Consider the following 15,267-nt stretch of genomic DNA (forward strand, 5'->3'; position numbering starts at 1 on the left):
CAGGGAGGCGGCAAGAGAGTATTCGCAGGGTGCAGAAAACTCTCTTCTTGATTTCAGCACTAAAGAGGATCTGATGTATATCTCATAAAAACTGCCGCCCCCTCCTTTTGTTGACTTAAAAGATCAGCTCCTAATCCCATTAGGAGCTACTTATCCAAATCATATTTGGATCAGCCTTCTCTTCTAGTGATAAGGATAAACCCTTATCTTATCTGCAGATTATATTAGCTTTCTCCTAATCCCATTAGGAGGTTTCTATATCTGAATCACATTTAGATCTGGACTCTCTGAATGGATAGGATTAAGACCCTATCCTATCTGCTAATCCATCTCAAAATTCGCCCCTTTAATTAACTAAATAAATAGCCTAGTTCGAAATGGTCTTTTACGCCCATTAAGCTTATGTGCTCACTTAACCTTCCTAACTGCTACCCAGTTGGGCTTCCTTGTATGGCGTGGGACCCAAGCATTGATCTACACATCAGCCACATGGGTTCGGCCCAGCCTTTGTTACAAGGCCTGGTCGAATACACTGTTAAAGACAGTGCACCCCCTGAAACCCATCGAATGGGCTCTATGGGCCCAACACTTACCCTAAGTGGTCCCTCGGCCAAGCCACCTTGTAACAGCCAGGGACTGTGGGCAGATGCAAGATTAGCCCATCAGGTATTATCCTCAATGGTCTTACACTTAACCTCTCAGCCCTTAATGATCATACACTGCCTGACAAGAGAGGACCTCTCCCTCGACTGCAAGGAACAGTGTTGCACTCTCCACTTATTTGGATCCCGGGAATTAAAACCTTTTTGCAAACAATTTAGAAACCATAATATATATACTTTTATATCTCATATAAAATATACTTTGCAAAACAAATCTCAACGGTTGAAATCGGCTGCCGGCAGTCTTGGTTTCCAACAGTGAGAGTGCATCCCTGATCATTACCTTTGTCCGACAAAGGGGCTGATCCTGTCAATATGATCACCCACTCAGATGAATTCTCAGACTGTCCCAACATACCCAGGTTTTGACCCCCGCTAAGGATCTCACTGATTGGTACATCAAAGATAGCCCAATCCGACACCTAGTGCAGTATCATAATCGAGTGTAGGGGTCGGGTGTAACTTTCCAGTTTTCCCCATCAATCTCCAAGGTCCAGTGCAATACTGGAAATCTGGTCCAGTTCAAAGATTCAATTAATCCCACACTGTGTGTGCTTAGGGTCTCACCCTGACAGCTGAGACAAGCCACCCCAACCGATTTGGTGGCACTACAGTGTCAGCCTTGTTAGGATAGGTCTCCCCAGACCGACCCACTGGCTGTGAACATTCTAAACTAACACGAGTCTCATTAAGTGTCCAGTTTAAGGGTATTACACAGAAACATACCAAGAGAACATGAATAAACAATTCACTTTTATTCATTTACAATAAATTCATAAAGTACATCATTTTGATTGAAGCTAAGGGCATACAAAACTATCTAACACATATCACCCTACTATACAGTAAATGGATAATGGATTGTGTTTTCATTCTCCTAGAGTTTGAAGGAGTCACGAAAGAAGACATTGGTTCTGATTTTTGGAACATTCTGGAGTTGGCTTAAAGTTTCTGATGTTATTGGTTTTTGTATTTCTCATTTCTCTTTTGAGTGTTCCCTTTTTGTTTGCTTTTATCTCATTTGTGGCTTTGTTTTCTCGTGATATCTCATTACCATCAGATGTCTCTTTTTTATCAATAAATTTTCTTTTTATTTACTACCAAACAAAAGATCCATATTATCACAAAATTTATGGAATCTATGAAGCTCTTGTTCAAAATATAACATAATATAATCTTGTAGTTTGGGAATAGGTATCTTGTACAAGTTGAAGTCCTTCAATGCATATTAAAAATTGCATTGAAGGACTATTGTTTTAAGTAAATTTACCACCAAACAAAAGATCTCATATTATCACAAAATTTATGGAATCTATGAAGCTCTTGTTCAAAATATAACATAATATAATCTTGTAGTTTGGGAATAGGTTTCTTGTACAAGTTGAAGTCCTTCAATGCATATTAAAAAATGCATTGAAGGACTATTGTTTTAAGTAAATTTATGGAATCTAAGTTTTATGTAAATTGTTTTTCTATTCTGCTGCAGTGGAATCCAGAAACAGATTTCAACAAGTTCTATTGCTCGGAAGGTTATTGCAGTTGCACTAATCAGAATAAGTTTGCTTTACATGGAATCAAAGAGGATTTATGAGGTTTGGATATGAAACTTAAAATTTTAATGTCCTCAGGGAATATTTTCATTTTTAATTAAAATTTTATCCCTAACATCATAACAGCAAATTCTTAAGCAGCACAGTTACTTATTTGTCACTGTTTATTGCCTAATATCTAAAAAATCAGAAAAGTTTTCTAGAAACATGGAATTAGTTAATGAACCTTTAAAGAATCGTTAGAAAAAATACAATTGCACATTTAAGACTCAAAAAACCATAGCAAATAACTATATAAATCAAATAGGAGAAAATTAACAGACTTCAATAGGTACCTTATTGCCTTTTAACCATCTTCTATTCATTAAATATGTCAATTGCTTGCCATTTTGACTTTTGCCTTTTCTGTCACTATATGTTTTTATTATTTGAGAATACTCTTTTGTAGTTATATTTATTTTTCTACTTCTTTTGAACTATGATGACTTAGTGAATAATATGAAAATTGAAAGCCAATTATCCAGTCACAAATTCTCCATTGGTTCTTTTAGAAAAATACTTTTAAAAAATAATGACGATTGTAATAAAATATCAAAAAGTTTTTAATAATATTAAAGTTTTAAACCTATTAATAGTCTATCAATGAAATGTGAAATATTGCTGACATATTGGCAGAATATTGATGATATTTGGAAATTTTTGAGTGAACTGATTCCAGTCTTGTTCGTAGGGAAAGGCCCTAACAAGAAATCAGAAGCCACATCCACTTATTTTTTTAATGGTGGACTGGTTCTGGGCAAGAATTACTGCCACAATTTTGTGGCCATTGCATATATTGGGGATGAAACTTGTCTATTCCAAAATTCACTCTGCAATTGGAGTATCAAAGGTGTAATGAGCTACCAGAAAATATTTATAAGTGTTTTATTTTGTTGTATTTGAACACTGTTGATTGTTAGTGAGCGAAATCAAGAGATGGGTTTTGTTTGGAAAATTGCAGGCTGGTATAAGTGGCGGCGCTAGTTTGCCTTTGCATGTTGACAGATTTTTTGAGGTTAGAAGTTTAGACATTCCTCATATATTTTATGAAAGTTTTATATGTGTACTGCACAAATAATTATTTTATACTTGTAGGCAATTGGCGTGAAATTGCAGAATGGATATGGCTTAACTGAATCTTCTCCTGTTGTTGCTGCTCGCCAACCCACTTGCAATGTAAGTAATATATCTTGTTCAAAGAGCAGAGCAACTATCAGTCCAAGTACTCCTTACTTGGTACAGTGATATTGCTATTATTATTTTTGTTCTGGTATTAGAGCTGTTGTACAAAAGTAAAACAGAAAGGGTAGGATGGGAGAAATGTAGAATAGAAAACAGCCAGTCCAGTTGGAAAGAGATTAACTGATCTTTCCCAGTCAGTTGCTTTATATAAACTGCCTAAATTTAATGGTAATACTGTTCTTCTCATTCAGTTGCTTTATATAAACCATCTATCTCTTCCCTCAAGCTGCTGAGTGTATATCATATAATCCCAGCTTGTTACATATCTAGAGAGCACAATTTCAGGGATGTCGATAGAATGAATCGACCTCCTCCAACCAGCTCTGTCACCCCACCAATCTCAACAAGTCTAATCATTTTGTGCTCTTTCCAGGTCCAAAAAAGTTATCCTAGCAAATTCTTCCCCACCTAAAAAGAAAAGCCCCAAAATTTTACTCACTTGAACCTCTTTCTCAACCACTACTTCTAGCTTAGCCTTCTCAACCAATCTTGTTTGGTCGAGGACCTCATTCTCATCATTCTCTTGAATCTCTGAATCGCTTACCTCATCCAACTTTAGAAGGAGGGCCATGGAGATCATAACAGAAATTCACCGAGTGTCCGTCCCTACCACAATGGGTACACTTCCTTGTAGAGTTACTTTTTCCTTTACCACGGTCTCCCCCCGAGTCACGACCACCACCACGGCCAAATACGGAACCACTACGACCTCCTCGGGAGGCATGTCCTCCCCCTCTAGTACCATGTCCACCTCCTCTGGCTATCACAAATGCTGACCTGTCAGGCTGTGTGGGATTCTCTGTAGATCCCAAAGAAATCGTACGAAGCCGTGCAAAAACTTCCTCGAGTGTAGGAAGAGTAGAGCCTCCCAATATTTGGGCCCTAACTGGTTCATATTCTGATTTCAACCCCACTAAGAACCTAGTGACATCTAGTTGTTCCCTTTGTTGTTGCTGAACCTTAACATCTGGAGTGAGGGGATGATAGACATTGAGTTCATTTCTGAGGTTCTTCATACTGGCATAGTACTCTTCTAGGGAGTAGAAATAACTAATTGCAGATTTAGTCGAGTTTCTTGTGAAAGAAAAGAGGGGGAAGATGAAGATTTCTGCAGTAGAGAAGAAAGGAGAAGAAGAAAAGAGTAGGAAGTCAACCAGGATTCTGAATTAACCCTAGCCGCCTATCTCCCATTATATTTATACTTAAAGGATGAGATATTACAAGGATGCCCTTAGTAGGGCGGCTACTAATATAGCTGAACAGTCACAACTTAAAAAAACATAAACGAATGGGCCTAAAGCCCAACTTCCTAACTAAATAAAAAACAACTCGGACCAACTCAACACTCCCCCTCAAGTTGGGAGTAAATGTCACTCATTCCCAACTTGCGTAGATCATGCTCCAGCTTGTTCTTTGCAACACCTTTTGTGAAAACATCAGTGAGCTACAGATCAGAAGCAATGTATGGAAGACAAACTTCTCCAGAAGTTACCCTTTCTCTGATAAAATGTCTATCCACTTCAATGTGCTTAGTTCGGTCATGCTCGACTGGGTTATGGGCAATGTTAATTGCTAACTGGTTATCACAGTATAGCATCATAGGTTCTTCTGCCTATACACCAATTTCTTCTAACAGGGAACGGATCCAGAGAAGTTCTGAAACTCCATGTGCCATGTGTAATCTGAAGAGCTATACTCGAAGTAGCAAGGAAGAGAAGAGAACCACAGAACTGAAGAGAATGTCGAACTGTTCTATCCAGTCGACCAGTCCTTTATTTATAGATGAATATGGTACAAGGTACAAGAAATTACTGGGATGCCCCTGATTAGTGATGGGACACCCAGATGGCTTAAATCATTAAACAGGATTAGGCTCAGGCCCATTAACACAAGCTCAATTACAAGATAAGTTAAACATAAGAATGGGCTAATAATAACTCTTATCAGCCGAACACCACTCTAACATTCTAACACTCCCCCTCAAGCTAAGCATGAATATCAATCATGTTTAGCTTGCCAAGTATGTCCCTGAACTTCGTTGATGCCAGCCCTATAGTTAATACATCTGCAATCTGCATCTCTGATGGAGTATAAGGCACACAAAGTTCTCCTGAAATAATTCTCTCTCTGACAAAGTGTCAATCAATTTCAATATGTTTTGTCCTGTCATGCTGCACAGGATTGTTGGCAATGTTGATAGCAGCTTTATTATCACAATACAGCTTGAGAAGACCCTCAGTCTTGATACCAAGCTCATTAAGGAGAGTCCTGAACCATAAGAGTTCAGCAACCCCGTGTGCCATAGCCCGGTATTCTGCTTCTGCACTTGATCTAGCCACAACATTCTGCTTCTTACTACGCCATGTGACTAGGTTTCCTCCCAAGAATGTATAGTAACCTAAGGTTGATTTTCTGTCTCCAACGGACCCAGCCCAATCAGCATCAGTGTAGGCTTCAATTTCAAGTCTGCTGTTTTTTCTGAATAGAATTCCTTTCCCTGGGCAAGTTTTCAAGTATCTGAGGATTCTTTCCACTGCTCTCATATGAGGGGCCTTTGGTGAGTGCATGAATTGACTGACAACATGCACTGCATAGGCAATATCTGGCCGAGTAAGGGATAAGTATATCAGTTTTCCTACCAACTTTTGGTACCTTTCCTTATCACAATATTCCTCACCCATTGATTCTTATAATCCATGGCTTGGTTCTATTGGAGTGTCTGCTGGCCTGCACCCCATCATGCTTGTTTCTTCTAGGAGATCTAGCACATACTTTCTTTGACATATGTAGATTCCTTCTCTTGATCTAGCAACTTCAATTCCAAGAAAGTATCTCGTATTTCCCACGTCTTTGATCTCAAATTCTGAAGCTAAGAACTCCTTCATCCTCTTCATCTCTTTCACATCATTTCCAGTAATCACCATATCATCCACATACACAATGAGTGCTGTAAGTTTGTCATCCTGTCTCCTTGTAAACAATGTATGATCTGCACTGCTCTGAGTGTACCCTACTTTCTTCATGGCCAAACAAAGTCTCTCAAACCATGCCCGGGGAGATTGCTTCAAACCATATAATGCTTTCCTTAGTTTACATACCTTCTTTCCAACATCATATCCAGGTGGGGGTTCCATGAATACCTCTTCATGAAGATCACCATTTAGGAAGGCATTCTCATCCAGCTGATGAAGTTCCCAAGAGAATTTTGCTGCTAGTGACAGTAGAACCCCGATTGTGTTGAGCTTTGCTACTGGGGCAAAGGTTTCCTTGTAGTCAATTCCTTCCTTTTGTGTAAATCCCTTTGCCACAAGTCTGGCCTTGTACCTCTCAATTGACCCATCTTCCCTGTGCTTTACTGTGAATACCCACTTGCACCCAACAATGCCTTTCCCTTCTGGCAGGTCCACCAATTCCCATGTCCTTGCTTTCATTAGGGCTTTCATCTCCTCATTCATGGCTTCTTTCCACCTTGAATCAGATGCCGCCTCTGAATACCTGGAAGGGACACATACAGAGGAAAGAGCAGACACAAAGGAATGATAGGCAGGGGATAAGTGTGAGTAAGAAACATAATCGGCTATGGGATGCCGAGTGGTACAAGAACGAACAGGCTTACGGAGAGCAATAGGAAGATCCAAATCTGAATTGAGTGAATCAGAATTACCTTGGATTGCAGAGACAGATTGATCTGAGTTCAACTGGTTGCAATCATGAGGTTAAGGGGCCTTCTTCCTTCTACTGTATGTAAGTATCTCTTTTTCTTGTTTACTGGAACCTTCAGGAGCATCATCCGAATCTGGAGAAGCAACTGGCACAGTGGAAGTCTCACTAGGTTGACCCAGAATGTTACAGCTAGTAGTATTGGAAGGTAATGAAATGGGAACAAAAAGGAAGGGAAAATGAGAATCCTCTTCCAACCCACTACTCCCCCCCTGAAGAGGATTCTGAGAAGACTGGAAATAGGGTTGAGACTCAAAAAAGACTACATCCCTAGTGACATATTTTTTCTTGGAGACAGGATCATAACACTTATACCTCTTCTGCGTAGGAGAGTACCCCAAAAATATTCCCTTTGTAGCCTAAGGATCCAGCTTGGTCTTCTTTGGATCTTTCACATGTATGAAGCATGTACAACCAAAAACCCGTGGGGGAAGAGGAAATTTTGAAAGAGTGGGACACAAAACAGAGAAAGGGGTCTTCATACCCAGTACCTTAGATGGCATCCGATTTATCAGGTAAGATGCAGTAAAAACAGCTTGAGACCAATATTGCTTGGGCACATTGTGCTGGAAAAGAAGGGCTCGAGCTGTCTCCAATAGATGCCTGTTCTTGCGCTCAGCAACCCCATTTTGCTGAGGGGTGTAAGCACATGATGATTGATGTAACATGCCTGCATCTTCCATGAATGAGTTCAGGGATCTTTCAAAGTATTCAGCTGCATTGTCTGAACGGAATTGCTTGATCTTTGTATCAAATTGTGTTTCAACCATCTTGCAAAACATCATAGTCATCCGGGGAACTTCTTCACATCCTTTCAACAGATAAATCCAAGTGCACCGAGAATAATGGTCAATAAAACTGATAAAGTAATGGAAGCCATCAATGGAAACAATGGGTGAAGGACCCCAAACATCAGAATGAACCAAATCAAAAGGGGCTTGAATTTCATTACTAGAAATTGGATACATTGTTTTGACATTTGACACACATCACAAATTAAACTCTGACTCGGAATGCCCTTACATAATTCGGGAAACAACATTGCTAAGGAAGAAAAAGACAAATGACCTAGCCTAGCATGCCACAAGTGCAGCCTAGCTATTGACTCCACACTTTCCGGACTAGTAGTAGAAGCTTGCAAGGCTGAGCTGACATATTCATCAAAATAGTAGACGCCCCCATACTCATGACCACTCCCAATCGTTCTCCTCGTCAATCTGTCCTGGAAGACACAATGAGAAGGAAAGAAAGTTATACTGCAATTCAAGTTTTTTGTAAGCTTTGAAACAGACAACAGATTTGAGGTAAGACTAGGAACATGTAGGACTGATTTAAGAGAGAAATCCTTGCTTAGGTCAATCACCCCCTTTCCAGAGATGGTGGAGAGGGACCCATCAGCTACTCTCATCTTATCCTGGCCAGACAACAGATGATATGTGGAGAATAAGGAGGACATATGTGTCATATGGTCAGTGGCTCCGGAATCAATCACCCAAGAGGTAGAATTAATGGAACTAGATGCACTAAATGCAGAGGTTGTACCTGATTTGGCAAGAGAGGTGGAAGCTAAAGAATTGTTCTTCAGACGGGTTAATGCCCGACTGAGAACCTCTACCTCACTAGCTGTGAAGCCCAAAGTACTTGGTCCAGAGGAGTCGGCAGCCTGCCTTGCGGTGGAAGATGACAATGTCTGAATACTCTGTGAGTTGTCACTACTGTTGTTGGTGGCAAGATTCCCACTTGCTGTGTGGCCCTTATGTTGCCTTTTGTCCTTTCTCAGAGCAGCTGGCTTCAGATGAGGGTACAGGACCCAACATTTCTCCTTTGTGTGTTTCTCACCACCACAATGTGTACACTTGAGGGACTTCTTGTCTGAAAATCTATTCCCTTTAGTGGAGACTAAGGCTGAATGTTCTCCAGGTAGTTCTGTTGACTGTGTCTGGAAGTCAACTTGCATCTCCTTTCTCCTTACTTCTTCATTCCTCACTAGGTAGTAGACATGGTGAAGCTCAGGTAATTCATCTCTCCCTAGAATCTGTGACCTTATACCTTCATATACAGGGTCAAGACCCGCCAGAAACTTGAAGGCTCTACCCTCCTCAATCTGCTTATCATGCCTCCCCTTATCATTAGCATTTTCCCAATCCAAAATCAAATGGTGGTCAAGCTCTTCCCAGAGGCCTTCTAGTGTTGCAAAGTAGGTTGCCACGGACATGTCTCCTTGCCTTAGGGCTGCAATGTCTTGGTTCAGCCTGTAGATTCTAGCATTGTTCTTTTTTTGGCCATATGTCTTAGATACTTTCTCCCAAATTTTAACAGCTGTGGGGAAGTGATGAACAATTCTGGCCACCCTAGGAGTCATAGAGGCCAGCAACCAAGACATGACTGTGGCATTTTCCTTGTGCCACACGGTGTATTCAGGACTGCCAATTTCTGGTTGTTTCTTGTCTCCATCCAAATAGCCTGTGAGGTCACGAGAGGTAATGAACAGCATTGCTGAGACATACCACTCTTTGAAGTTATACTCATCTAGCAGCACACTTGTAATCTACAAGCTGTGCAGATTAGGGTTTTCCAGGTTTGAGGACCTTGTAACAGGTCTGTTATCTCTAGAGGAAACTTCACCGGATAGTGAGGACATCCTGACTTCAGTCCAAGAGTTGTTCACAGTGCTATAGGTGGTTCTGTTTAGGCCTGGCCGAAGTGGTCACAGTGTTCACAGTGATGGTAGAAGTGTTCACAATTCGGGTACTGTGCAGTGCTGTTTAGGACTGGTCGAAGTAACAGAACCAGTTCACAGTGCTAGTAACTGAAGTTACTTCAGTTAGGGCTTGTTCTGCAACCTGAAGTAACTGTGCAGTGCAGTAACTGAAGTTTACAAGTAAGGACTGATAACCGACCTGAAGAGAATCTGTAACTGAAGTTACCACAGTTCTGCCCAAGTCTTGCTGGGGCACGAAGCTGCAACTGTAGAGAAGGCTAAGTCTTTACCACTTGTTCTGCGCAAGTCTTGCTGGAGCACGAAGCTGCAACTGTAGAGGAAGCTCTCCCCCTTTCGGCTAGTGCTAGGACTGCTGAAATCAGTCCTCAACTAGGTCTGTCCTATACAGACCTCTGTTAGTAGCCCAATAGCTACTATTTGCTGGAGATAATCTAGTAGGACATCTACTTCTGGGTCTTACTTCCCTTGAGTCCTACAACCAAGAGAAACCCTAGGTTCGAACTTGCTTTACTCTCTTACACTCCTAGGTCTTCACTGCAGCAACCCAGAAAAGGAAGAGAGAAGATGAAAAGACAGCATGAGAAAAGAGTGCACCTGCTGAAACCAGGAAGGAGCTAATGCTCTGATACCATGTAATCTGAAGAGCTATACTCGAAGTAGCAAGGAAGAGAAGAGAACCACAGAACTGAAGAGAATGTCGAACTGTTCTATCCAGTCGACCAGTCCTTTATTTATAGATGAATATGGTACAAGGTACAAGAAATTACTGGGATGCCCCTGATTAGTGATGGGACACCCAGATGACTTAAATCATTAAACAGGATTAGGCCCAGGCCCATTAACACAAGCCCAGTTACAAGATAAGTTAAACATAAGAATGGGCTAATAAGAACTCTTATCATCCGAACATCACTCTAACATTCTAACACCATGGCCCTGTATTCGGCTTCAGCACTTGATCTTGCCACCACTGTTTGTTTCTTACTCTTCCATGAGACAAGGTTACCCCCAACAAGGGTGCACACTCCTGAAGTTGATCTTTTGTCATCAAGGCATCCTGTCCAATCTGCATTTGTATAAGCCTCTAGTTTCAACTGTCCATGATTAGAAAACAATATGCCTCTGCCCGGGTGTCCCTTCAGATAAGCAAGAATCCCATCAACTGCCTCCCAATGATGGACTCGTGGAGCATGCATGTATTGACTTACTACACCTACTGCATAGGAAATGTCTAGTCTTGTCATACACAAGTATAGCAGCCGACCCACAAGTCTCTGATATCTCCTAATATCCTTTACCGGTTCACCTTCTGATGCATTGATTTTATGGTTCTGATCAATAGGGGTGCTGATTGCCTTTGTTCCAAGTTTCCCCGTCTCTTGAAGGAGATCCAAGACATACTTCCTTTGAGAGACAAAAATTCCATGTTTTGATCTTGCAACTTCAATGCCTAAAAAGTATCTCTGTTCTCCAAGATCCTTAATTTCAAATTCTTTATGTAGGTTCCTTTTCAAACCATCAATCTCACTCAGATCATTCCCGGTGACAACAATATCATCCACATAAACAATTAGGATTGACACCAAAGATTCCCTTCGCTTCACAAACAAGATGTGATCGGATTGAGTCTGAGTGTAGCCAAAAGCAATCAAGGCCTTTCTGAATCTATCAAACCATGCTCTAGGAGATTGTTTCAAGCCATAAAGTGACTTCTTAAGCCTGCATACCTTTCCCTTTTCAGTATCATTGTAAAAGCCAGCGGGAAGATCCATATACACTTCTTCTTGCAGATCCCCATTTAGGAAAGCATTCTTCACATCAAGTTGAAACAAGGGCCAAGAGTATGAGGCAGCAAGAGAAAGAAGTATCCGAACAGAGGTCATCCTTGCAACTGGTGCAAAGGTCTCTAAGTAATCAATGCCATAGGTCTGTGTGTACCCTTTTGCAACAAGTCTTGCCTTGTACCTTTCTATACTTCCATCTGCCTTATATTTTACTGTGTAAACCCATTTGCATCCAACTGTCTCCTTGCCTTTTGGTAAATCCACAATGTCCCATGTCTGATTCTTAATCAAATCTGCCATCTCTTCCTGCATAGCTGTCTTCCACTCAGGTTTGGAGAGAGCCTCACTAACACCCTTGGGTATAGACACTGAATCAAGAGAGGAAAGAAAAGCACGGTAGGAAGGAGAAACTCCAATGTAGGATAAGTACTATGAAATACAATGAGCAGTACACTTTATCTTTCCTTTTCTGAGAGCAATAGGGAGATCAAGGTTATCTGTAACAGCGTTAGTAGGATCAATGGGAACTGAAACAGTAGCGGGACCAAGAGGAATACCTGAATCCATGTCAGCCGAATCTGGAGTCTCCAAGGAATCGACAGGAAGTGATGTGAGTTCTACTGTAGTGGAATCAACCTCCTTGTGAAGTCTCTGTCGTAAGTAATGCTGAGAAGCAAAATGCAAAGGAGGTGGCAAAGTAGGTGACACAGGGTGGTGGTCTGATGTGGACGCGTATTGGGAGCAGCAACAGCAATGATCCGGTGTTCTCATCCTATCCAATTTGGCAGCAACAGTCTTATCCATTCAGCATATTAGATTAGACTATCTTGTTATTCTTATCTTATTAAGTTAGTAGATTAGATTATCTTATCTTATTAGATTAGGATTAAGAGAGACTTATCTTATTAGATTAGGATTAAGAGAGATTATCTTATCTTATTAGATTAGGATTAAGAGAGACTTATCTTATCTTATCAGTCTTATCTTATCAAGATAAAGTTGGATGTCTCCCTATTCAGCAAGGAGTCTCCCTAAGAGCAGGATTCTTGTAATCTCCTATTTAAGGAGCCACTATTATTGAATAAAGGCATCCAAGAATTTCAGTCAAGAAAAGAGTTGAGGAGAGTTAGGGTGATCTCTTGGACAAATCACCCCTTAGATCACCACGATAGGGTCAGCACGCAAAGGGAGGGGCAAGGGGAAACTAGAGGTTCTCCCCATGGACCAACCCGTGACGAGATCCTACGCCCAGGCCCATAACATGGTCAAGCACAGGAGTAGACACAGGGACTAGAACTGGGAGAGGAATAGACTGCTGACTCACTTCCCCAAAACACTCCCCTTTCAAAAAAGGTGACATCCATGGTAATATACCGGCTCCCAGAGACTAGATCATAGCAGCAGTACCCTTTCTGATTCTCTGCATATTGAAGGAAGGCACACTCCTTTGCCTTGGGATCAAGCTTCGAGCAGTGAGGACCAAGGATATGTGCAAAGCAGACACACCCAAACACCCTGAGAGGAATATGAAACATCAACTCCTGAGGAAAAAGGAGACTGAATGGGGTGCTGAATCCAAGTACACGAGAGGGCACCCTGTTAATTAGATATACTGCTGTGAGAACTGCATCACCTCAAAACCGAACTGGAACTGTAGATGTGATCATCATGCTCTTGCAATCTCAACAATGTGTCTGTTCTTCCTTTCTGCAACACCATTCTGCTGTGGACTATAGGGACAACTGCTCTGATGGACAACACCATATTCTAGCAGATATGAGGCAAGGTGTCTTTCAAAATATTCCCTGGCATTGTCGGATCTGAACACCTTTATTCTTCTTCCAAACTGTATTAGTACCATCTGATGAAATTGCCTCACCAAGGATGGTACTTCATTGTGGGATCTCATCAGGTAAATCCAAGAGTATCGCGAGAAATTATCCACAAATAAGAGAAAATAGCGATAGCCTCCCATAGAAGGAACATTGTAAGGGCCCCACACATCCGAATGAATAACATCAAAATAAGAAGAACATCTTTTATTACTAGGTTTAAATGAATGTCTACAATGCTTTCCAAGTTGACAACCTTCACACTCAAGACTTGACAAACTAACAGACTCAAAAAGTTTTGGAAACAAAAAAGTCAAAGAAGGAAAAGGTAAATGGCCCAAATGATTATGCCAAAGCATAATTGACCCACAGACCCTGACTCATTTTCCCTACTGACATGATGACTCTGATGAGGAGGAAGTACATCCAGGAGGTAGATTCCATTCACTTCACGACCACTCCCAATCATCTTCTTTGAATCTAGATCCTACAAAATACAATGACTAGGAGAAAAAATTACTGAGCAGTTCAGGTTCTTAAGCAAACTACTAACAGATAACAAATTAGTGCTCAATCTGGGAACATGAAGGACAGAGGGTAGAGAAATAGAATCACTAATGTTGACAGATCCCTTCCCAGCAGTAGGAACATGGGATCCATCAGCTGTAGAGACCCTATCTCTGCCAGAACAGAGCTGGTAAGTTGAAAAAATAGTAGAGCTTTGGGTCATGTGCTATGAGGTTCCAAAATCTATAATCCAAGGAGGTCCCTCCTTACTTGAAGTAGAAACGTAATTTGCAGTGACGTGTGAACTACCTGTGTGAGCAAAGGAAGTAGAGTGGACTCCACCAGTGCCACCTGTACCTTGTTGTCCGCTTGCGGCTGAACTGGAACTGGCTGTATCTCGATGGTTCAGAAATAGCCCATACCTCTCAAGTTCGGCCCTTACTGCAGCAGCTACAACAAACTCCAGAGCAGCTGTAGTAGGAGGGGCCGGAATGTCACCAATAACTGCCATGTGTACATTTCCCTTCTTATTTTTCAATCTAGTCGGAACAAGATGTGGGTGAAGCTTACCTGAAGTAAAAACATAATTTGCAATGACGTGTGAACTACCTGTGTGAGCAAAGGAAGTAGAGTGGACTCTACCAGTGCCACCTGTACCTTGCTGTCTGCTTGCGGCTGAACTGGAACTGGCTGTATCCTGCTGGTTCAAAAGTAGCCCATACCTCTCAAGTTTGGCCCTTACTGCAGCAGCTGCAACAGACTCCAGAGCAGCTGTAGTAGGAGGGGCCGGAATGTCACCAATAGCTGCCATGTGTGCATTTCCCTTCTTATTTTTCAATCTAGTCGGAACAAGATGTGGGTGAAGCTTCCAGCAAGTATCTCTTGTGTGTTTAGGCTTCTTATAGTAGTCACAGATCAAATCTCTTTTATCTTCCTTCTTGATTTCACTGCCACCCCGATCTCCACTTTGTTTAGGTTTCACAACACTTACCATGGCAGACTGATCAGGAATAAGGTTTTTCATCATCACATCTCTCCTGCACTCCTCCCCTGACACAAAAGCATATGCCTGGGAGAGAGTAACACTGTCCCTAGAAAGAAGGTGTTATCGTGCAATATCATACTCAGGATTAAGGCCAGCAAGAAATTCAAACACCCTATACTTCTCTAGATGTTTCTGATAGGTAGTTGCATCCTTAGTAGTTTCCC

At 41.4% G+C, this 15,267-nt stretch overlaps 1 protein-coding gene across 3 annotated transcripts in view; it reads left to right on the top strand.

Moving 5' to 3' along the window:
• LOC148874540 (putative acyl-activating enzyme 16, chloroplastic) overlaps positions 1–15,267 on the top strand; it is a 133,132-nt gene that overhangs the window by 90,409 nt on the left and 27,456 nt on the right. For all 3 annotated transcript variants that reach the window (XM_088963650.1, XM_088963651.1, XM_088963652.1), the window contains exons 9-12: positions 2,149–2,254; positions 2,943–3,101; positions 3,213–3,266; positions 3,347–3,427. In XM_088963650.1, coding sequence (XP_088819776.1) covers positions 2,149–2,254; positions 2,943–3,101; positions 3,213–3,266; positions 3,347–3,427 — 400 coding nt within the window. The remainder of the gene's footprint in view (positions 1–2,148; positions 2,255–2,942; positions 3,102–3,212; positions 3,267–3,346; positions 3,428–15,267) is intronic.

Source organism: Nelumbo lutea, chromosome 1 (assembly GCF_056320005.1).
Source record: "Nelumbo lutea isolate HS-2025 chromosome 1, American lotus-T2T, whole genome shotgun sequence".
Taxonomy (NCBI): domain Eukaryota; kingdom Viridiplantae; phylum Streptophyta; class Magnoliopsida; order Proteales; family Nelumbonaceae; genus Nelumbo; species Nelumbo lutea.